At 44.1% G+C, this 23,273-nt stretch overlaps 1 protein-coding gene across 1 annotated transcript in view; it reads right to left on the bottom strand.

The window, feature by feature from the left end:
- Positions 1-8,240: 8,240 nt before the first annotated feature.
- Positions 8,241-23,273, bottom strand: part of CRYBG2 (crystallin beta-gamma domain containing 2) — a 73,746-nt gene continuing 58,713 nt past the window's right edge. Inside the window, exons 11-20 of the mRNA XM_048499165.1 lie at positions 22,117-22,259; positions 21,060-21,186; positions 20,098-20,130; positions 18,829-18,941; positions 17,623-17,752; positions 15,191-15,330; positions 12,850-12,973; positions 11,883-12,041; positions 10,153-10,312; positions 8,241-8,907 (exon numbers count right to left, since the gene is read on the bottom strand). Of these exons, the coding sequence (XP_048355122.1) occupies positions 8,819-8,907; positions 10,153-10,312; positions 11,883-12,041; positions 12,850-12,973; positions 15,191-15,330; positions 17,623-17,752; positions 18,829-18,941; positions 20,098-20,130; positions 21,060-21,186; positions 22,117-22,259 (1,218 nt within the window). The 3' untranslated portion in view covers positions 8,241-8,818. The remainder of the gene's footprint in view (positions 8,908-10,152; positions 10,313-11,882; positions 12,042-12,849; positions 12,974-15,190; positions 15,331-17,622; positions 17,753-18,828; positions 18,942-20,097; positions 20,131-21,059; positions 21,187-22,116; positions 22,260-23,273) is intronic.

The following is a 23,273-nucleotide window of genomic DNA, read 5'->3' as shown; positions in this document are numbered from 1 at the left end:
CCAAGTACTGACCAAAGCTGATCATGTCTCTCGTACTTAAAAAAAGTCTGGTGATGTTCACCTCCCACAGATAGCATTCTAAATCATTTCCAAAGCTTATGAATGAGGAAAGCCAAGTGCTGAAGTTATCTAGTTGTATAGGGTAGCAGAAGGGGTTGCAGGATGCAATTGTTTTAAAAAAATTTTTTTACCATTGTCACAAAGATATATATGGTTCTCCTCCCACAATGACTTAAGATAGCAACTGGTCCAGGTTTATCCTGTTTCAAGGAGATCTATTCTCCCTGGTCCTAGGCTGAGGTTAACCACTATGCCTAGTGTTGCCAGCAGTCTTTCTAGGTAGACTATCGTATTTCTAGCCACACATTTTTTAAAAAATGGGGTACAGAGTGATAATTGATAATTTTTAAAAATGGGGTAGAGAGTGATAATATATATATACACCAAGTAAGGACTTTTTGAGACTTTACAAGCCCCTTTTATTCATGTCATCAAGTGATTGTTAAGTTACAGTCACACCATACATAGTCGAGAGACGTTCAGAGGCGGTTTGTCATTGCCTGTCTCCCCATCACAACCTTGGTATTCCTTGGAGGTCTCCATCCAAATGTTTACCAGGGCTGACTTTGCTTAGTTTCTGAGATCTGATGAGATCAGGCTAGCATTAACCTCAATCATTAACCTCAATGATGCGGCTGGCCTCCACGTGGGCCAGGGCCTTTATGGCTCTGGCCCGGGCCTGGTGGAACGCTCTTCCTCCAGCTGTCCGGGCCCTGCAGGATCTTAGCAAGTTCCGCAGGGCCTGTAAGACGGAGTTGTTCCGCCAGGCCTTTGGAGAGACCAGCCGCTGAAAGTGCCCCCCTTTTGCTCCTTTCACACCTGGGTTCCCTTTGTTTAATGGGACCCACCGCCCCTCCCTCCTGGGGAGGATTTCAAATATGGGTTTTGTTGGACACCTCTTATTGTTTTTATCGCTGTTTTAAAAGGTTTTTAGTAATTGTATTAAAACTGACTGAGCCAGTGCAATCTGTAATTTATTTATCTATAGTAAATCTGTGCTCTTTTGTTTGATTGTACTGGAGGGCGGTATAAAAATCCAAATAATAAATAAAAATAAAATAAATAAACCTATCCACATCAGAAGCCCTAATCAGATTATAATGAACATCTTTCTTGTGATAAATTGCTTCCTTAAATTGTGTGCTTACAGCATAGAATTGCCATCTTGTATGGCCTGTATTTTCCCTTTCCTGACAGTTGCCCAGTTTTGCTTTCCTTCTCCTGGACTGTCACCCTTATGATGAATTAAGGAACAGATTAATAAGACTGATAATTGTTACAAGGGAAAACTTAAGCAGAGTCAAACTTTTCCAGTTTTTAATGTCTGGCTGGGACTCAGATGTCACTTCAATTGTAGCTAAGTTTTTAGCGTCAGTCAGAAAGCGAAGGACAATTATGCATCCCTATCTGGACATTATTTTATGAGCTTTTATGCACATATTTTGTTGTCTATTTAACTTATGCCAATAATTTGATTGATGTTCACATAATGAAGAGAATAGAAGACACGTCAGTTTTGAGTAAAGAGCGCCTTTTGAAGCAGAGGAATTTTCTGTTAAGTGTCTTTCAGACTTTGGAGCAAAAGGTGACTTGCTGTCAATTATAACTTGCCTTTTTTCATTGCACCCTTTTTGGTGCCGAAGAAAGAGCTTCTCTAAATACTTCAGCAGTCCTTGCTGCCTTTTCTGCTCCCCTTTTCCTCCTGATACCTTCTCAGGTCTCAAGAGAAGGAGCAGATTTGCACTTCAGATGAATAAGTATTTTCAGCTGGCCTTGCTCTCTGACCTCCTCAGATGACCCTGGGCATAGAGGCCCCAACCCATCAGTTGCTAAAAACCCTCACCAGATTTATTCCTTCCAAGGTTTGGCATCTCAGACCACAAGGATTACAGTCATCTTGAAAAAGCCACTCTGGGTCAATGGTGTCTATGGTCTGGAAGATGAGAGATGGAGAACTACAGCTTTGGTCAGGTGGAGACACTCATCATCAGCCACTACTTTTAAAAAGCAGTTCCCTGTTCTAGCATTCATATTGTAATTTAAAGCATTTTTAAATAAAAGTCTAAGTTGAGATGAACCAGTGCTACAGGTGGGGTCAGTGCACACTCTAGACCTGACTTGGCTGCAGTTCTGACCTCAAGGACTCTGCAATTTGCGTGGATGGATGTCCTCTAGGAACAAGAGGCATCTACCTCCACTCTCAGAAATTTGATTTAGAGAGAGTCTGGGGAGAGAGTTGATGCCTAAAAATTCACACTAGAACCACTTTGTCTATGGATGACCCAATTGGCTCCAGTGGCACAACATGTTGTGCTTGGAATAAAATTCTGATAACTGGTAAATGACAACAGTTAAAGTATACAGGTAAAGCCAGATCCAGGTTGGGAAACTACTGGAGATTTAGGGATGGAGCCTGAGGGGAACAGGGATAACAATGTTGCACTTACCTGTACCTGTTGTTCCTTGGGTGGCCTTCTGTGCAGTCCCCAATGGGGGACTGCAAAGAAGACCACAATTAGGTAATTCAGTGAGGTACCATGCCATAGAGTCCACCCTCCAAAGCATCCATTTTCTTCAGGGGAATTGATCTCTTTTAGTCCAGAGATTAACTCCAGGTCCCACCTGGAGGCTGGAATCCCTATTTAATACCCACCACAGACTCCCCACAAGGTTGGTTCTAAGCCAGGGAAGAATGACTGGGATTGTTCATGAGTCTTTAACAGAAGCTGATGCATAGAAATCAGCACATCGAGTTGTTGAGGACCAGTGTTCAGGTGTGGACAAACTATAACCCTGGTTTATAATAATGCCAGGACACAGTTGCAGTAAAGTTGGGTAGGATTGGGGTGGGTGAATCGTGGGATTGCACCCACAATCTATTGCAGACATCCTTTCACAAATCATTTACTTATGATTTTTTAATACTTATTTTTCTATCCAAGTCCAAAGTAAAAAAGGCTACAGCCTGAATGGTTGAAAAACTAATTCAGAGGGAGGTATATTTCTTTCTTTTTTTCAAAGCTTAGCTTCATGGAACCCCAATTCTAGGGACTGGAACTTTTACAGCTGCAAATGGATGAGGGTTTTTTTCTGTTTAAAACAGGATGCCTGGATGACTTATTTACTCTGCTGCGATACATGCAGACGCCCATGTAGCATTTCCCATGAAATACTTGAAAAACCACAAAAGGCATTTTCAGATCACCTAAAGATAAGGGTTGCTTCCCTCAACCCCCAATTCTTAACCACAGCTGAAATTCTTCCACCTGGTAGATACGAAGAAGGATGGAGACAAGGAAACGGATTCACAGTTCCACAATTATCTAAGCAATTAAATCTCTCCCCCACCCCTGATTTCAAGTTATTCTGCACATGTTCAGAGGGAGGTTCAATTTCAGTGAGACTACTAAGAGGAAAGAGTTAAACACAAATTCTCCAGTTGGTCTTCCTTTTAAAGTGCAGTCCCCTCCCCAAAGCTCACACAGAGCTTTTTTTTTGTTGCAAATCAGACTGTCAGAAAAAAACAATCATGTTCCTTTATTTAAAACATGTTTGCGCAGTGTTGCAAGGAAACCGGAAAGACCTGCGTTCAAAGGCCTACCGAGCCCTGTTTACCACCTTCAGCACCTTGATACAAACATCCCACTTCATATCTAAAGCTCAAAGTGACTCACAATAAAGAATAGAAAACAATAATTTACAGCAGACAACAGGAAAGAGAAAACTTCACCACCGCCTAGCCAACATACATAACATAAAAAGACAGACGTGAAAACATTGCTATCAGAATGACAGCATTTCAACACAAGCCTCTTGAAGGAGGTCTGAAAAAACGACCAGAAACTCAGAGGAGGGGGAAATCAATCCAAATGCTTGCTGGTTGACACACACAGCCTAGCTTGGTCATCCAAAACGTAGCCAGAGAAGCTGCTCCTTTTGTTACACCTGCTTAAAATCCTACACCAGAATCCTGGAGTAAAACCGGAGGAGACGTTTATCTGGTTATCTTGAATGGTGGCCCTGGCCTAGGTAGTTATTCATTATCTTGACTATCTTTGAACCTTTTACTTACATTTAACAGAGGACAACAGAAATATTTAGAAAATTAATTGGCGATGGTCATTTTATTTTAATCAAAATGTTTCACACACTTTTGTATTAAACAGAGTATACTGTGGTGCCTTCTTGAGAAATGGTCCTCTTTCCAGATCAGGACCTAAGAGATTATTTCTCAGATGGAGGTGCTACGGTCAATGCATCCATATTGTGATATATTCTCGCTGGTTAGACCTATTTACGCCAGAATGAGAAGCTAGAACTCAAAGTGAGATCTGCTTCAAGTTTATGTATTTGTTTATTTGCTTACTTCATTTATTACTCTGCCCTTCTCCCCAATGTGGAACCAAAGCAGTTTTCATCATTCTCTTCTCCTCCATTTTATCCCCACAACAACCCTGTGAAGTAGGTTAGATTGAAAGTATGTGATTGGCCCAAAGGTACCCACCAAGCTTCCATGGCACAGCAGGGATTTGAATTTGGGTTCCTGGATCCTAGTCCGACACTCTAACTTAGTGATATTCAATGACTTAAAAGCCACATTTGGCTCTTTGGTCAATTCCCCACCAAAAAAATGAATGTAGATATAAACCGGTTTGGGAAGAACCAGGACCTTTTCAGCATGGTTTCAGCGTCCCCACTGGAGCTTCTGCCCCACAAATGATCCTTGTTCCCAGAAACGCAGCAGCAACAAAGGATTCCCCACTGAGGCGGATTGAACATGGGGCTATCCTGATTGGCTGTTGCGTTGTGTTGGGGTGGTAATTTTTTTTTAAATTTCTGGATCCATGACTCTGCGAGCATGCACAGAATGACCCTAAGCAGAAACGAAGAAATGGGCGATTAAAGCGAAGCCTTGTTTCCGTGCACTTCCATGTTGTCGGATCCACGTGGATACGATGTGTAGCACTGCTTTGTATTGCCTTCTACTCAGTCAATCAGTCAAAACCGGCCCCATGTTGCTTTGTATCTACGTGGATCTCCGGTCCTCGAAATAAAAAAAAGGCTGCGCACACATCGCGAACAACCCACTGCGTCCTCCTTGGATGGGAGGCTCCTTGTCACTACCAGCAGTGGGGGAAACAAATCTGGATTCAGCCCCACAACTTCCCCACCGCTCCAGATTGCCCACGCGTTTTTTGAAAAGGTCTACTTTCTTCCAGGTTCTAAAATAACACATGCTGGGGGAGGGGGGGGGGGGAAGCACCAGAAACAGGATGAAAATGTGTTCGGAGGTTCAGCAGTGGGGAGTTCTTGCTGAAACCTTGATATTTTGCGTATCATGCGATTAATTCACAAGGTGAGGCTAAATTTAATCCATGATGAGGAGAGACAACCCTCATGCTCAGAGGAACCCTGGTCATTTAAATTTACTGTTATGTATTGAATATTAATAATTCTATCTTCTTTTAATGTGTTTGGTGCTGCAAAATGAGTACGCCGTTTGCTGGGAGTAACATGTATATGAACTCCTTCTAGGGGAGGAACCAATAATAGAGCCTGCGCCATGCTGCCATGATCTGCCTAGTAAACGTCATGATGTGATGTCACCTCATGGGTCAGTAATGACCTGGTGTTTCCACTTGATCTTTACTTCCTTATCATCACTCAAGGACAGACAGAGGTCAGTTCTGCCTTGTCTTCTTACCAATTAAATTTTTGGAAAAGCAGAGCCAGTAGAAATACTGCAAGGGTTCAAAGGTTCATTCTTAGCCAGAAAGGTACCCAGCAGAAAATAAAGATGGCTCTACTTATGCCAATTAAAATTCACTCACATTTTCTTCCTCCATTCAGTGATAGCGGCAGCAACGGCTCGTTTAACTCAGACTCTTTGGTTTTTGTTCTCTCAGAAAACTGAATCTCTTGTACCAAGCTGATGGAGAAACCACAGAAAGAACAATGGGTCGTTGCCACTGGAAATAAGTTTCCGTTTTGAGGTAAATTGCGTAAATGAGTTAGGCTTCCTTCGGCGCATGCCTCCCCTGAAAAATTTAATACATCTTGCAGAGAAGAGTTGGTTTTTATACCCCACTTTTTCTCTACCCTGAGTCTCAAAGGGGCTTTAACTCGCCCTTCATCCGCCAGCTTAAGGCGCAGCAGCGCACCTTGTGAGGTAGATGGAATTTAGAGAGTTCTGAGAGGCTATGCGCAATAACCAAAACTTCATGTATAGCCACAGAAACAATTTCGGATTCAGATAAGGGCCTGCCAATTCCTGTGGAGGAGCGGAAGATCAAACCCGATTCTCCGGGTCAGAGTCCGCCCGGTATAACTACTCGACCACGCTTTGCTCCGCTTTTGCTCGCAGCACGGTCCCCAAGAGAACGGGTGAGAAATTTAAGTTACCGAATGTCAGTCATTAGCATAACGCTTGCCGAGGTTTTCAGGCTCTGTTTTAAGGCTGAAAAATGCCCCCTAAACCATACACAAGTCCACCAGCTTACCAGCAATCCCAAGCCGCTTGTTGCTACCACTCCCCGGAGGGCGAAGGGGAAACTCGCGCAGCCAGCGGACTCTCTAATTCTGCTGAGGCTGGGAAACGATATTACGGCCTGGGTTGACCTCCTCGCGGCCGGACCAGCTGCTTGTTGCTGGCCTCCTCGGAAGATGAAGGGGGAACCCCGAAAGTTCCCAGCTGGCTGGGCTTTCCTCGGAAGCCAGCCGGGAGGCGGAGGGAGCTCCTTATTTGGTACGGTGACATTAGGGGAAGTCGCTGTCCGATAAGGAAGCTCGCTCATCTCCCCCTGATATCTTTCGCAAATGGGGAGCTCCCTCTGCCTGCCAGCTGGCTGGAAGCTTCCTCGAACCCCAGCTTATTTGCCTGCGGCCTCCATACGTGAGTCAATACGTTTTCCCAGATTTTGGTGGTAAAATTAGGTGCCTTGGCTTATACACGGGTCGGCTTATACACGAGTATATACGGTACTTCCTGTCAACTCATCTCTTAACACATCCATGTGGAGCAGCCTGCAGACAAGCCCTTTCAAAAACTCCATACACTATGTACTGTTTTGAAACAAACAGTGGCCTCTGCTGAGGAAAACGGTGAACAGCAGATCACCTCGGTCTTCCCAGTTACGCATCGCCCAGAGGTCCTGACATATCCTACTATAGTGATCATCAATAGCTGAATATCACCCTTGCAGGTCGGAATGCTAGGAAATATTATAAACTGCATCTACATTATATATTGAACATTAATAATGATACATTCTGTTATTGTGTGTGTTTGATGAGGTGGCACACTCAGCATACAGTGGTCACGTGGGCCCTTTGGTTGATGGGAATTGTAAACTATGGTATGAATACCATGGTGTGGCACTGTGCTAGAGCAATCATTTGCAATTGGACCAGCTTGTTTATACAGGGACAATGCAGTTATGCATGATTGTTATAGCCCATGATCCCATGATGTTGGGATGGAGCTACTGAGTATCCACACCTGCCCTTACTGAAATCAGAATATATATTTCTTATGTTCAAGTTTTAGTAAACTCCTGAGCCATCTTTAAGGTTGCCAGCAGTCCTAGAGAAAAATGTCCTGCTTGTTTTCATAGAGACTTAATAGATGTTATTTCTCTCCAAGCCATGAAAAGCTTCAACTACTTATTTCCACATGTTAAACCTCCATTAAAGGGACAGGACGGCTTTTTCTTAAATACATTTTTGAAATCCCACCTATCTTCTACCAACAGCACGTACAACCTGATGTCTACTTTTACCTTCACAGCAACTTTCTGAAGTAATTTAGCCTATCAGAGAGCAATGGGCCTCAGGGCATAGAGAAGAAGAAGAAGAGTTTGGATTTATATCCCCCCTTTCTCTCCTGCAGGAGACTCAAAGGGGCTGACAATCTCCTTCCCCTTCCCCCCTCACAACAAACACCCTGTAAAGGGTCTGGGTAGAGACTGAGAGAGCTCAGAGAAGCTGGCAGCTAGGCCAAGGTCACTTAGCTTTCTAATCTGGATTCCCCAGATAAGCCTCCTTTGGCTCAGAAGCCAGAGTTTATAGAATCAAACCCGGTTCCTCCAGATTAGATACACGAGCTCTTAACCTCCTACGCCACTGCTGCTTATGATGCCACACACGCATATCCTTGTAGTAAAGAGCACAATGAAACAATATGAGGCAGACAAATAGCTTTATAAAAGGCATTCTATCATACACAAGTACATAAATAGAATTCATGGAAGCCATCCCTTTAGAAAGAAGAGAGACAAAAGCAAGTTTATTTGTGCGCAAGTGAGTGTCCATTTCTGGTTTTTCCCTGGAAAGCTAAGCCATTTGGAATTGAGCCATCTATCTGTTTTGGTTAGTTCCTTCTCTTTGGCTCAACAGATGCCACATCCCCCTCCATGAATGAATTACATCTTGGAACTCTCAAATGTTCTCCACCTTGAGCAGTTTAGGTCTGGGGGAAAAAAAACAATTTGCTTCTGCCTCCTTTCCCCATCACAGGCCCATCCCAGGAAGAATGAAGGAACTCAAAAGAGGAGTGACTTCTGGGTTCACATACAGAACCATAATATCTATCTGGACTGTGATCTGTGGGGAAAGGATTGCTTGTGCTGATCTGATGCTGCAAACCACACACCCCTCCATTTTGGCCCATCAACCTTGATCATGCAAGGACAAGCACCTGTGTCACCCCTAGCAAAACCCAGTTCCGTGTGTGACACATGCGCTCCTGTCTCTGCCTTCTTCAGAGCACCTGAATATCCCATATCTGCGTGGGTCTTTCATCAAATGAATCCCATAAGATGGCATGATGCTGGTCATAGGCGTCTCCTCCTGTGGAAAGCAAAGAGAATGTGGCATGAGAAATACATTTCTCCCAGTCTCTCTCACACTCAGCTCCTTCTTTCCACCCCTTCTGAGGGCCCAAATGGGTGTCTCTTCATCCATCTGGAAAAAGTACCCTGTGCTGAAAGGCTTCAGATCAGACTTGTGGGGGTTGGGAATTAACCCCTCAAGCCACATTCACTTTCGCTCACTGAAACTGGGCCACCTGTGGCACAAGAGAGAAGCCTATCATGTATCCCTCAAAATATAGATCAGGCCTGAAACCCAAGACACACACATTTTTGCTACTTTGGCACAGGGGCCCCAGGTGTGACTAATGAACCAGATCGGGGACTTCCTGCCTTCCTCATGCAGCCCCAAACTGAACTTCAGCTGTGCCGCATACCAGGGGCTTTTCTACATTTCTTAAAATCAGCTCTGGCCTAATACTATTTCAATTTATCCACTGATTTCCACTCACATTTTCATGCTTTTCATTTTCATTTGTTTGTTTCCCTTTTTTTCTGGCGCTTTGAGACCACTGTAATTCCAATCTTTTTCTGGAAGCCAATTTTGAGCCACCCTTTTCCTCATGCGCAATGTTTCTTTCAGCTTTCATAGTCCCACCCACTCATACCCATTTTCAATTACTATATTGTTGTCAGTGTGAAACCACTCCTCCCCCCCTGAAAATGAGTGGGTTTTTTTAAAAAAGCAGTTCAAGCACGTACAAAAGGGTTTTGGTTTAGCAAAGGATTCTCCTGAAATTCTAAGCATTTTATTTTATATGTTTTTTGAAAGTAGGTCTCTAGTCTGCTTAACCTGCAGAGATGCTCTCCTCTCTCTAAAGAAGTATGTACTAGACGCTCTTGCACTTCTAAAAAAAAAATGAAATTTGGGAATTCAGAGAGCCTGATCAACCTAAGTATATCAATATAACTATATTTTAAGCCATTTTTTTAAATGTAGAAGAGCTGGTGTGTGGGGGGGGAGGTTCACTTCCAGTGCTGGAAAAAAAAATGGCATGGTTTGAAAGGAAAATAGCACTTCACCTACAGTTCATAAGCAGATGGGTGGCAGGCTGTTTTCCTTTTAGGCTTTAAGTGCAAAGGCAGATAGGCATGAGGGGGGCTGGCAACAGCCTGCCCCAGGAATGCTATCCTTTCTCCCACAGCAACCTACACTCCTTTCCGCTGTCCTCAGGAACCCCCTCCTGATACTTAACTCTGGATTCCCCAGAAAACAAGCTCTTACCTTTCACATCTACAATCAGGTTCTCAAACATCTGGCTGTAAATCCTCCCGAAAGAATCAATTAGCCAGGTCTGCTTGGGTGTTCGCGTCTCAGACCATAATACCACCTTGGCACCCATCTTGGCTGGACCAATCACTTGCAAGCTCATGCCAGGAGCGATCTAAACAGGAAGAAAAAGCAAGGGGAGGCACAATGAAAAGAGACACACGACAAAGACCAGAACCCTCACTGCAAGGACTCAGAAGAGTTTGGATCTACTTCAAATGATTTCACGCATGACAGGCGTACCCAAATCTTAGTATACCCCAGTAGTTTTCAACCTTTCCAGATTTATCTTAAAACCCCAGGAAGCAGCATGAAGGCCACTGAGCTGTAGCCACGTTACAGCTAAGCAATGTCATATGATGGGAAGAGTTATGACATCACCATGGTCAAAGTACAAGACTATGAGTAACAACAAGAAAGCATTAGAGAAGAAACACAGAACACAAGCCCCAGATCAGGAGGCGTACCAATTTATCTATGCAGCTCATCGGTATTTGTTCTGCCAAGTTTATCAACATGGCAGGTAAATGTCAGAGAGACCTAACCCAATTCAACGTGGGGTTATTGATTACATTTTTATCATACTCTTCCTGCAAGGAGCTCTGGTTAGCCAACATAATTCTCCCTGCTTCTGTTTTGTCTGTTTCTTTGTTTGAGTGCACCACCACACCACCACAAGCACTAGACAGCAGATAGGTACCAAAATGTAACCAAACATATAGTAATGTAGATGTGTGACAGGAAAGAAAGGATTTCTTATTTTATCTCCATGTAAACCTCCCTTTATAGTTAGTAAACTCATATATAAAAAGCAACTGAGAATCTGTCTCTTATGTTCTACTATATATATAGACAGAGAGTTTGTGAGTTGGGGAGTTAGGATAAAGGGTTTATAATATTTCACTGATAAGCCATCGGGTCCCAGGGTTTTGCCACATTTGATTGTTGCTTTGATTTCTTCTAATGTGATCGGGGCATTTAAAATTATTCTTTGGTTTTCAGATATTTCCTGTATTGGTTCTGATTTGAGATATTTATATATCTTTTCCTTGTTCATTTTTCTTATATAATTCAGAAAAACATTGTATTTCTTTTTGTATTGTTTCTAAATTATTATTTCATATTTTACTTTAAGTTTGTTTATCCATCTTTGTTCTTTTTCTTGTCTCAATTTTGCTGTTAACCATTTTTCCAGGTTTATTGGCAGAAATGAAATGTTTCTGTCTAATAAACCTTAGATTATTTGCCCTTTCTCGTAACCATTTTTCCTGTGTGGATTTTTTGGGGATAATGATTTTTTCTCTAGTTTTTTTAATCTTTTGGTTTTATTTTTTATGTATTTTCTAGCTGTTTATTTCTTGAGTTAAATCCTCTCTGTGTTTTGAGTACTGGTTTGGAATGCAGGGCTTGGCACTGCTACCACCCCAAGGGCCCGGATGACACCCTGTTACACAGGGAGATCTTTGACACCCTGTTAGATAGGCAGGGAGACCATAACAACTGACCCAAGGTTACCCATAGCCAAGTGGGGATTTAAATCTAAATCTTCTCAGTCCCATAGTGTGATCACTACGGGACAATGGTGGGGTCACAGGCTGGCCTATTCTTATGGATTGATCATTCCATGTTTTGTCTCTGCGTCTTCTGTATGCCATGCAAAGGAAGAGGGGGTGGGGAACACTCACCTGGTTCTTCAGAAGTCCTTCCTCATAGTACCAGATGGAGCTGTTCCGGTCATTGAGCTCTGAGACTAGCACACGCCCTGCTTTCATATCTTCCACATCATCCGGGACCGACAAGAAGGACTTCAGCTCTCCATTCTTCATTCGGAAGTAGACCCGCCTCTGTGAGGAGCAGTGAAATCTTTCATGTCCTTGCTGCAGTTATTAATCTTACAAGTACCTCAATAAAGTGGGGCTACTTCTCCACAGCACACGTTGTCAAGGTGGTCTATGGATCGAAACATCTATTTCTCTGTCACATTTTATCATGCGCTTCCTCCAAGAAACTCAGAACAGTGTCCATGGTTCTCCCTTTCTTGTATTATCCACACAACTACCCTGGGAGAGCCACTGGCTCAAGGTCATCAAGTCAGGTCTTCCCAAAGGATGTTAACATAAGTGGGAGCCATGCATCCATCTGTGTATCAACAAGTGGGAATCAATCTGAAGGAACTCCACTCCTATCATCTCTGGTATTTTCTCAGCACAGTATCAGCTTGACAGGACATAGAGTAGGAGTCCCCAGCATGGTGCTCATAGACTGCCCACTGACACCTTTTCTGGTGTCTGCCAAGTGTTTTTAGGAAGTGGGCATGGCCATTTAGGGCTTCTGCCTAGCAAGGCTTCTGATTGGCTGTGCAGATTTTTAAATGGTACTTTATGGTACAAGGATCTGCACTGTGTTAGTAGTTAGGCTGTGTTAGTAGTTAGGCTGTAGCTATTATTTTGTCGCTGGTTCCACCTCCAGCAGCAGATATTTTGTGGCAGCCATTTTGTTGCTGCATCCACCATGCCATGTCAGAATTCCAAGTATGCCCACAGCCTCAAAAAGGTTGGGAACCCCTGACCCAGAGAAATATCTGGCGATGCTGTTTCAGTTGATTCAGAATGCCCCACTCCCAAACTCTGGATCACAGACCCAGGCACCTACCTGCCTGATGGGATAAAGGGATCCGATGTGCTGAAGCCCACTGTACGTCAGCCAGTTGGTGATCTCTGTGCAATCCAGCATCCACTGGCGGCCTCGGAAGTCACTGTGTTCACATAGCACCCATCTGTATCAGAAGACCAGCAGGAAAAAACAATGGTAGAGGGAGATAATTAGCCTAGGTTTTCAAGCCCCAACTGTCACTTGCAGACACCAAGCACAGTCACATCAGCAATTCTGGGGTGGGTGGCATAACCAGAACTGGAGAATGGAGCTTTGAAGAGAGACATGATCGTCCTCTTGAAATATCCTACAGACTGTACCAGAGAGGAAACCAAAGACTCATTCATTCCTTCTCCTGTGTACAAATCAAATGGGTTTAAGGTACCAGAGGGTAGGTTATGGTGGCTGAGTGTGGTTTGACAATAAGACAGAAGTACTGGTGGGTAATGGGGTCTCATTTGATGGACTGCTCAAGGTCTGGGATTCCTGAGTTGAGCAGAGAATCTCATAAATATCTTACAAAAACTTAGAAATACTTTACTACTATATACAAGCCAAATCTCCAATATAACACAATGTACAATTGTGTGAGACTTATTCTTCGGTCTCCACTATGATTATTATAAGAACATAAGAACATAAGAACTAGCCTGCTGGATCAGACCAGAGTCCATCTAGTCCAGCATTCTGCTACTCGCAGTGGCCCACCAGGTGCCTTTGGGAGCTCACATGCAGGATGTGAAAGCAATGGCCTTCTGCTGCTGCTGAGCACCTGGTCTGCTAAGGCATTTGCAATCTGAGATCAAGGAGGATCAAGATTGGTAGCCATACATCGACTTCTCCTCCATAAATCTGTCCAAGCCCTTTTTAAAGCTATCCAGGTTAGTGGCCATAACCACCTCCTGAGGCAGCACATTCCAAACACCAATCACACGTTGTGTGAAGAAGTGTTTCCTTTTATTAGTCCTAATTCTTCCCCCCAGCATTTTCAATGAATGCCCCCCTATTAAATAGTATCAGTACAGTATACAAAAATGTGGGACTTGTATACTGTCCTGATTTTTGTATACTGTACTGATATTATGTCCCACACAATTATACACATATTATAAATCTTAGAAATGCTTTACTACTATACTACTATATACAAGGCAAATATCCAAAGTTTCAACCCAGTGTACAATTGTGTGGGACTTATTCCCCAGTCTCCACAGTTGCACATTACCCACAGCTAGATCTTGCCCCACTCTAGTGCAAAAAGTCACGCTAGAAGTGCTCTTGTTTTCCCCAGGGAAAGTGAGAAACACCAGCGAGGCAAGAGGAAGCACGTCGGGACAAAAAATCTTGCCCAGACGTGCTTCTGCTCCCGGTGCGTGCTTGGAACCTCCTGGGGCCCCATCCGTAATTGGCCTATGACACTTAAATAATATCAGTACAGTATACAAAAATATACAAAAATATGGGACTTATAAGTACCATATTTTTGTATACTGTACTGATATATTTAAATGTCCTAGTGGAGACTGTAGAATAAGTCCCACACAATTGTACACTGTGTTAAAACTTTGTAGATTTGCCCTGTATATAGTAGTGAATTATTTTGAAGTTTTTATAAGATATCCAGTCTTGTGACTGCCAGCCTTTTTCGGTGCAAACTGGTCTAGTTTGATCATCTTGGAAAGGCCTGTAGTAGCAGCTCCTTGACCTTCTAGGCACAGGGCTCTGCCAACTACAGCTCCAGGACCAAAGGTGGCTCAATACAGAATGAAGAAATCTTTATGATCAAATCTATTGAAAGGGTAAGTTGGTGCTAGAACAAACTGTTTGCCAAAGGTATGGCAAGCAGCAATTTTTATGGGACTAAAGGAATTCTGAGAGAAATGACAGAAGCCATCAGTTGCCAGTAAAACAAATACAAACCATGCCCAGATGTATATCGCTACACTAAACAATCACTCAGGAAACTCCCATGTATATTTAATACTTATTGTAAGAGTTCGTGTGTGCCATTTCCTAATAAAGGGTTGGAACAATCAGCATTTGGGCTGTAGAAACTTTATGGATTATTGATTGTGTCATTACCAGTAATGCTAAACTGTATATTTTTAATGCAAATAGCATTTCTTATAGTGGCTTTTTTGTTGATCTCTCGCTCTGAATTTTGATACAGTTTAGCTCTTTGATTTCAAAAGGTTGCTGACCTCTGGTCGGGCTTGACCACCTCCTGCAGAACCCCAAAGGGCTGAATAAGGTCTCTCATGACTCACAGTTGGCAGTTCCGTAAGAAGAGTCTCCATAAGAGGAGACTGGCATGAGTAGGAATGGGTGACTGAGCACTTACATGCCTCCCTTTACTCGCACAGAGAGCACGTGGTTGTTGAATCCCTCAGCTTGCAGGCTGCGCACTTCGCTGTTCAGCTCAATCTCCTTCCCTTCGAAACATTCCAGCCCGTGCAGAAAGATGGAGGGCTCTGAGAAAAACTATGAAAAAGAGAAGCAGAGTGAACAGAAGTGCCACATCTCACAACTTATAACTGACTTGCGGCAGGATGCACTGATGGCTTTTGAGGCAGCAGGTCCCCACCTAACCTTTTCAATTGCTGCAATGCAAGGCCCTCCTTTCTTCTCTCCATTATTATAGCAGACAGCCAAGACAACCCTCTTGTACCACTGACCAGGCCGTGCTCTGCTGGAATGGTATCAACTTGTCTGGTTTAGATCAGGAGTGAAGCTGGTTTGGTGATACCCTCCCAAGCCTCGAGACAGAGTGGGCTTATGGGGGATGGGGAAGTGGGCAGGGTACAGGGATGGATCATGAGGAAAGAAGCAACCTAGAAGGCCTCAGGTGGGGGCAGGGTTGCTATCTTCCAGGAGGTGGCTGGAAATCCCCATGTAATAAAGTTCAGTTCACCTGGAGAAAACGGTTGATTTGGCAGGTGGACTCTATGACATTATATCCTACTGAAGCCCTCCACTCCCCAAACCCCACCGTCCATGCATTCAATGCGGCACCTGAACATCTCTCACTATTATAACTGATCTCTAGATGACCAAGATCAGTTCCCCTGGAGAAAATGGCTGCTTTGAAGGGTGAACTCTATGGCATCATACAGTGAGGAGGTCCCTCCCCCAACCACACCCTTCCCAGGCTCCTCCCCCAGAATCTCAGGTATTTCCCAACCCAGAGCTGGCAACCCTAGGTGGGAGGTGGAGGTATAAGCAGCAGGTGGGGCTGGCCTTTGAAGCAAGAGGCAGCTTTGCAGAAAGGTGGTAGAAAAAGGCATCTGAAATAACATCATATGGACGGAGGCGGGAGGAATCTGCCCAGGCCAATAAGAACTTTCCTTCAGTTCCCAGTACTTCCAGGTCACATGGGTGGAGTGGGAGCCGCCAAGAGGCCTGGAATCCCACTGGTTCTTTAAGGAGAGCCCAGAAGCAGGCCCAAACTGTTGTAGCTGATTCTCCTCAGAACATGATTCCTCAGAACAGGATTCTCCTCAGAACATCCTCCTCAGAGCAGGAGGATTCAGGTGTTGCAAATCCCTCCCCTCTTCTCACTGAGGTCTAGCAAACCCTCTAGTGGTACAGCAGCCACAATGAAGGGGCAAGCAGTGGGCTAGGGGCAGCAGGAGCCCACATGGCCACTAGCTTAGCTGGAGTTAGAAGGGGGTGTTGGACAGACTTAAGGAGAACAGGCCCATCATTGACAATGAGCAACAACAGCCTATTGGGACCTTTGGGGGTCAGAGGCAAGATTGTCAGATTCAGTCCTCAGGTGAGGGCTGCTGCATGCAGATCCTGGCTGTGGGCTCTCTTGACTGGACATTAAGGCTTCCTTTTGGCCTCATGGAACCATGGGACCTCTCTTTCATGGTTCTATCTGACCACGTTTTAAAGCCATCTACGCTCTTGATTATTACTGCGGTGGATCCCCATTCACTCACACCACTAAAGACTTATTTCAGTCTAAAGAGGCTTTCAATGAAGGAACAGCCACTGCAGGAAGGCTTCTCAGAGGTTGGATAGATCCATCCCACTATGTCCACTGGCAGTGAATGCCAGTTTGATTACAGTTTGATTACAGAAAATAGGAAACTGCCCCAGAGACCCATGTGCCTTGCAACAGAATGGGGAGCAGGGTCCTCTGTGACAATCTCTCATTTCCTGGTGGGAGCTGATGGGACCTTTGATTGACCTTCTGCTGGGCTTTAGGACTCAGCAAATGCTGATCCTTGAAGCCTTCAGCACTCTCCCCAATACAAAGTTTGTGACCTACCCATACAAGAGCTATCCTCCAAGACAGGTCAAATGTTTATTGATTTTTTGCTCCAGACTTACAATTGTAACCTTATTACTGAGATACAATTAAACCTTGCAATAGCAGGCTTATATCATCCATCTTTCAAGAATTTGGTACATACTGGAGCAATATGTCAAGCTGTTATTGAAGATTCTAATTGTGTGTGAATACCCAGGTGATATTTGAAATTATTTTTGCAAATCAATGTATCTCATCTCAGTCATAAAGAGTATAAGAAATATTATCTCTAGTCTGGAGTTAGATGTTTCAGTTTTGACCACCGAGGAAGGCCATTTGGTGTCCAGTTGGCCAGGGTCAAAATTGTCTAGATGTACAGCCTTCAAGTTTTGGTTGCACATTCCACAAACCAATTATTATGCATTACATGAGAAAGTACTGAATTTACGGCTGATCAGTATTGCACTGTATGAAGAGCCCTATTTAATAGGTAGCTTGCAAGGTGTATAACTTACAAGTGGGACCTTCTTCAGTGAGCAGATCGCTGTGGCAGTGAGGCAGCCCATGGAGGTCAGTGTTGGATACTCGCCTTCGGAGATCACATGCTGTTCACCTTCAAAATGGTGGCTGTCATACAGAATCCAGCTGTAAGGGAAAGACACACTTAACTATGGTCACAAATGGGTACTAGTTCATGATCTCTATAGCAACTCAGGTTCAAAATCCACTATGCTTTCAAGAACTATTTTTTACATTTCAAACACTAAATGCCTTGGATCTGACAAACTGCCTGCTCCTATATGACCCCTCAAATTCTGAGACCGTCTTCCAAAGCCTAGTCTATATAGGGGCTGCCATCTCCCCAGAAAACTTTGAATCATACCACACTGGAGAATATATATAATACACCAATACTACAGACATAGACTGGTTTGGTGGACATTTCTCCTCCCCAAAGAGTCCTGGGAACGACAGTTCTGTCTTCGAATTTCAAACAGAAGCTCCTCAGCATCTTCATCAAACCACACACTTTCCAGGATTCTTTGGGGAGGCCACATTGTGAACAAGCTAATAGACATACATAAATACAAAGACAGACATACTATATAAAATACAGATGTAATATTTATCACCCCAGAGGACCCTCCTATAGCAATTCACTGATGGTCCCCGGCCCCAGGGACATTTGGCTGGGTTCCACCAGAGCCAGGGGCTTTTCGGCTCTGGCTCCTGTTTTGTGGAACTCGCTCCTGATGGACATTAGGGCCCTGCGGGATATAAATCAATTCCGCAGGGCCTGTAAAACCAACATTTTCCTCCAGGCATACCATCAATGATGCCAGTCCCAAATCTTGGCCCCAAATTTTACACCCCCTCCTCTCTCACCTATAAGAACTAGAATTGGGGTGAGAGTGGGATTGGAATATGGGTAAGTTTTTGGTTAGCCATCTATGGAACTGTGTATTTATTATATACAGGAGGGCTTTAATCTAGTAACCTGTACTTGAATTAATATATTATGTTGAGATGGTTTTAAACATGTGTGTTAGCTGTCCTGAGCCCGGCATTCGGTCAGGGAAGGTGGGATATTGTCAAATACAATAAAAATCAAATAAAGCACTCTTGTAAATAAAGAGATCCAAATCTCTGGAACTAGTGTAAGTTTTCCGCATCACAGCCTTCAGGCACACTCAGCTGTTCTAGCAATGAAATTGCATTACCTGCCTCTATGGACCCTGCAAGAGCGAGGAATGAAGAGGTCTGGCAGAGAAGACTGGTCTTCCTTGAAAGACATTTGGGCCCCTGAGAAGTCTGGGCCTGAGAAAAGCTGGATCTGGGGAGCCAAAAGGTCAGATATGAGACGACATGGGAGTTACAATACAGATGCAGGATTAAAAACTTGGCCCCAGAAGAATATCTGCATGCATATATGGGTTTAATAGTCTTTCCTTCTCCCTGAGGAAACCTGGGAACTGTAATTGTCTGATGAAGTTTAGAAGTCTCAATCAGAGGTTATTTTGTGACCTGCCTCAAACTGGAGTTCCCAAGATTCTTTGGCCATTTCCGCACGATCAAAATATCCTGGGTTGAGCAGGAAAAATATCCCTGTGCAGCCAAGAATTCTGCATGGTTCTTGGAGCTAAAGCGGGCCTGTCCCGGTGTTGCCCTGCGATATTTCCCTCACCCCCGGATTTTAAAAAAATCCCAGTGTGACCCTGCTTGTGCCTGCTGCTGTGTGAAAACCAGTCGGGAGCAGGACTGGCTTATTTTTCCCGCCTAGTCACCTGATCATTCAAGCTGCCACTCAAAAAGAACAGCCAATCAGAACGCGGGACACAGGACACACTCAGAGATGCTTGCAGCTGCCACTCAAAAAACAACGGCCAATCAGAACATGGGACACCGGGCATGCTCAGATATGCTTCCGAAGTAAATACAGAAGTCCCCAGCTCATGTAGAAGAAACTGGAGTATTTCCTCCCAGTTTTCAATGGATTCCTTCAAAAAGCAAATAGCCATGCGGATGGAAAGCCCAGGATAAAATAGACCCAGGTTAAAAAAAACTGGTGGTGCACAGGTATAATTTTGCCATGCAGAAACTACCTTTGATGGAAAGTCATAACAATTTAAAACCTACATATTTAAGGGTAAAAAAATGTGATATAAAAGAAAAACAGCAACAAATTCTTCATCCATTGTCTAAGCCTGACTCCTCCCCATGCTCCAGTTTTGCAATTTCAATATCTGCTATACATATCAATAAACCCAACACTAGTTCAATTGTCTGTCTTGCCACATCTGACAAGTGTCAGGCAGGCTGCCGGCCTTTTTGGATTTGTTTTTGTTTTTACATGCCAAATGTGTACATTCACAAGTATTCATTTCTGCATCCATCCTTCGCCTTAATTAAAAAAGCCAAACAAATATTGCCACTTCTGTTGGCTATATGGTAGGCATAAGAAACATCCTCCCACTTTTTATACTACTTACCACGGAAACAAAGTGCAGACTGTGTTCTCCAACCTGGGAAAAGAAAGGGGAGGGGAGTCCATATCACAAGTAGTTGTGCCTTTACATTTCCAAAGATAAGTGCCTTAAAGAGATGTCTGTCTCACAAGAACATGAACCTGACCAGTGGCCCATCCAGTCAAGCCTGAGGTTGCATTGAAAGAAAGCTGGGGGTGGGGGGTGGGTGGGGGGCAAAATGACAGCTTGGCTAGGGACATTTCACAGCGGGAGAGTCCCTGTGCAAACAAAAAACTGTGGGAAAAACCCACTGTGAAACAAACAGCCATAGGGCAAATAGTACATGCATAGATAACCATGAAGTTCTTCTGGCTGCTGTGAGAACATTTAATCAGACATACACTGTGAGTTCTCTGCTGAGAATTTAATTCTCAGACACACAGGGACCCCATTCTGATTGAAATGATGGCACACAAGGAAAGGGGGAAAGTCTTCCACACCATGCCATTTTTCTGACCTGATTGTTGTGGAGACCTATACACTTATGTTTTCCTATCAGGGCAAATAGCAGCTCTCCTGAGGCCCTTTCAGCTAGCGACAACATTGCAGGGGGAAAGTCATACCTGTCCCCTGCCCTCGAAACATGGTCCTGATCCAAATCAGGCATGTGCTTGGGAGTTAATTTTCCCAATAGGGCACTCCCCAAATCCATCTGTCTAAAATCCTTGTGGTAACCACGAGAGCTTTGTAACATGTATCAGCCTTGTACATGTTTGACTGGCTCGAGTTCACTGGAAGAGTTTCCATAGCAGAATGGGGATTGCGGACTGGACCCAGTGCCCCAGAACCCAAGAGTCCACCACTCTCCCCACCACATCACACTAACTCTCCTCAAGACTGAAAGAGACTCAAGGCTCTTGTTTCGGGTGAGTGTGAAGACCTGATGTCTTCTGAGGAGAGACAAATGCAGAAACATGGATTCTCACCTGAAGGATGGGTTGTACAGAGGAAATCCTGCAGCTGCTAGCTCCCCAGTCTTCACAATTGCGGTACACTCCTTTTTCTAAGATGTACTGCTCCCCTGAGAAATTCTTGTCTTCATAGGCCACCCACCTGGACATGGAAATGGAAGAGGATTTGTTTACTTACTTCATATGTACCCTGCCTTCCTCTCCAATGGAGATCCCAAAACAGCCTACATCACTCACTTCTGCTCCATTGTATCCTCACAACAATCCTTCAAGGTAGGTTAGGCTGAAAGTGTAGCAGACCTAAGATCACCCAGCAACTTTCCAAGAATGAGAGGAGATTTGAACCTGGTTTCCCTAGTCTGATACCCTAATCACAACACCAAACTTGCTGGGTGATCTCTATAAGGATTAGCTCAGCTCCCTACAATTCAATCCTGATCTCAAAATTCCCTAGTCCTGTTTATTGTGTTTTGCACTAAACCCCCTTTTCTTCCCAGTCTGGACATGTGAAATCTATACCTATTCTTACGAGCGCATGAATATAGTTGGGCTCCTTTATCCCTGGCGTCTTTGTGCAATCTGAGAAGATTGTACTCCAAGCATGGACGAATGTAACCTAGTCTGCATAATAACCTCCTTACTCCACTGTAAACAATAACAAAATTCAAGTCTGAGTTTTTCATCCTCTGAGTCTGCCCAGAAACTTCAGCTAGTCCCCAAAAATGTTGCCTATTTGTTATCAAGAAGGAGAACTCTTATTCCTTTGCTCCACCAACTTTTGTAAGACTTCAAATTAATTAGCAGAGTAAATAATACAGCAGAGTTGCAAGAAAGTTGTTCTGTAGAACTTTACTGGATAACAAATGAAGTTACACTAAATATAAGTACAGCAAAGTGTCTCTGGGGCCCTTTCACTTGAGAAAACAGAATGGGAGTGAAGACTGAAGTCACCCCTCCTCATGAACCACAGTCCCAAATCAATGTCAGTTTTCTGTAGGATCACCTTCCCAAACAGGCAATCTCCTTCTCCCCCCCGGACCTCTTTGCCTCCACCCTACCCTAAGATACTCACACGCCACTCAGTACATGGAGGGACTGTGTTGTGGTCCCATATCCAGCCAGCTCGACATCTGGCAGGGCTTCATTGAGCTCAATACTGGGGCCGTCTTCGAAGTCCATGGCCTCAAACAGCGTGAGTACAGGATCCAAGAAATCCTGCTCGAGGGAGACAAATTGACAAAGAATGCAGCAAGGTATAATGCCATAGAGTCCATCCTCCCAAGCAGCTTTTTTATCTAGGGGAACAGATCTCTGTAGTCTGGAGATTAGTTGAAATTCTGGAAGCTCTCCAGGCCCAACCTGGAGGTTGGCAGCCCTACACAGCACTCAGTAGTCACTCCCAAAATCCAGAGAGGATTCAGGAACACTGGCTGCTCTTCCTGCAACATTACTGTAACCTCTGATGTCCCATGCCAGCTGTTCAGTGGGACCCTGCTGCCAATTCAGAATGAAAGATGGATCCTGGTTTTGAAAAGGCTAGTGGACACTGATCTTAATGAATGCAGCAGGAGCTGGATCCAAAATGCATGAAGAAATAAGACGTTTTGTGGTTGACTGCACCTGCCTTAAGTTTTTTTCCATAATCAAGATAGGGTATTTTTGTGTGAGGGGGGGAGTTTATTGTTAGGCCCAGGGATCTCAGATTGTGACCACATATAGGATTGCTAGTGTTCATACTGGTCCCTGTAGCTGTCCCTTCAATAACAGTTTGATCTGTAGCAGTTATCAGGCATTGTTCAACACTTCTTCACGCAACGTGTGATTGGTGTTTGGAATATGCTGCCACAGGAGGTGGTGATGACCACTAACCTGGATAGCTTTAAAGGGGCTTGGACAGATTTATGGAGGAGAAGTCGATTTATGGCTACCCATCTTGATCCTCTTTGATCTGAGATTGCAAATGCCTTAACAGACCAGGTGCTCGGGAGCAGCAGCAGCAGCAGAAGGCCATTGCTTTCACATCCGGCATGTGAGCTCCCAAAGGCACCTGGTGGGCCACTGTGAGTAGCAGAGAGCTGGACTAGATGGACTCTGGTCTGATCCAGCAGGCTTGTTCTTATGTTCTTATTGTTATTAACCTTCATGCTATGCAAACGTTTCAACGGCTTATTTCTGGGCATTAAACTTCAGTTAGAGAGACAAGACATTTTTTTTCCTGGCCAGTTGTCA

Source organism: Sphaerodactylus townsendi, linkage group LG06 (assembly GCF_021028975.2).
Source record: "Sphaerodactylus townsendi isolate TG3544 linkage group LG06, MPM_Stown_v2.3, whole genome shotgun sequence".
Classification (NCBI taxonomy): domain Eukaryota; kingdom Metazoa; phylum Chordata; class Lepidosauria; order Squamata; family Sphaerodactylidae; genus Sphaerodactylus; species Sphaerodactylus townsendi.
Note: the sequence above shows the minus strand (reverse complement) of the source record. Positions and strands in the feature narration are given on the sequence as shown.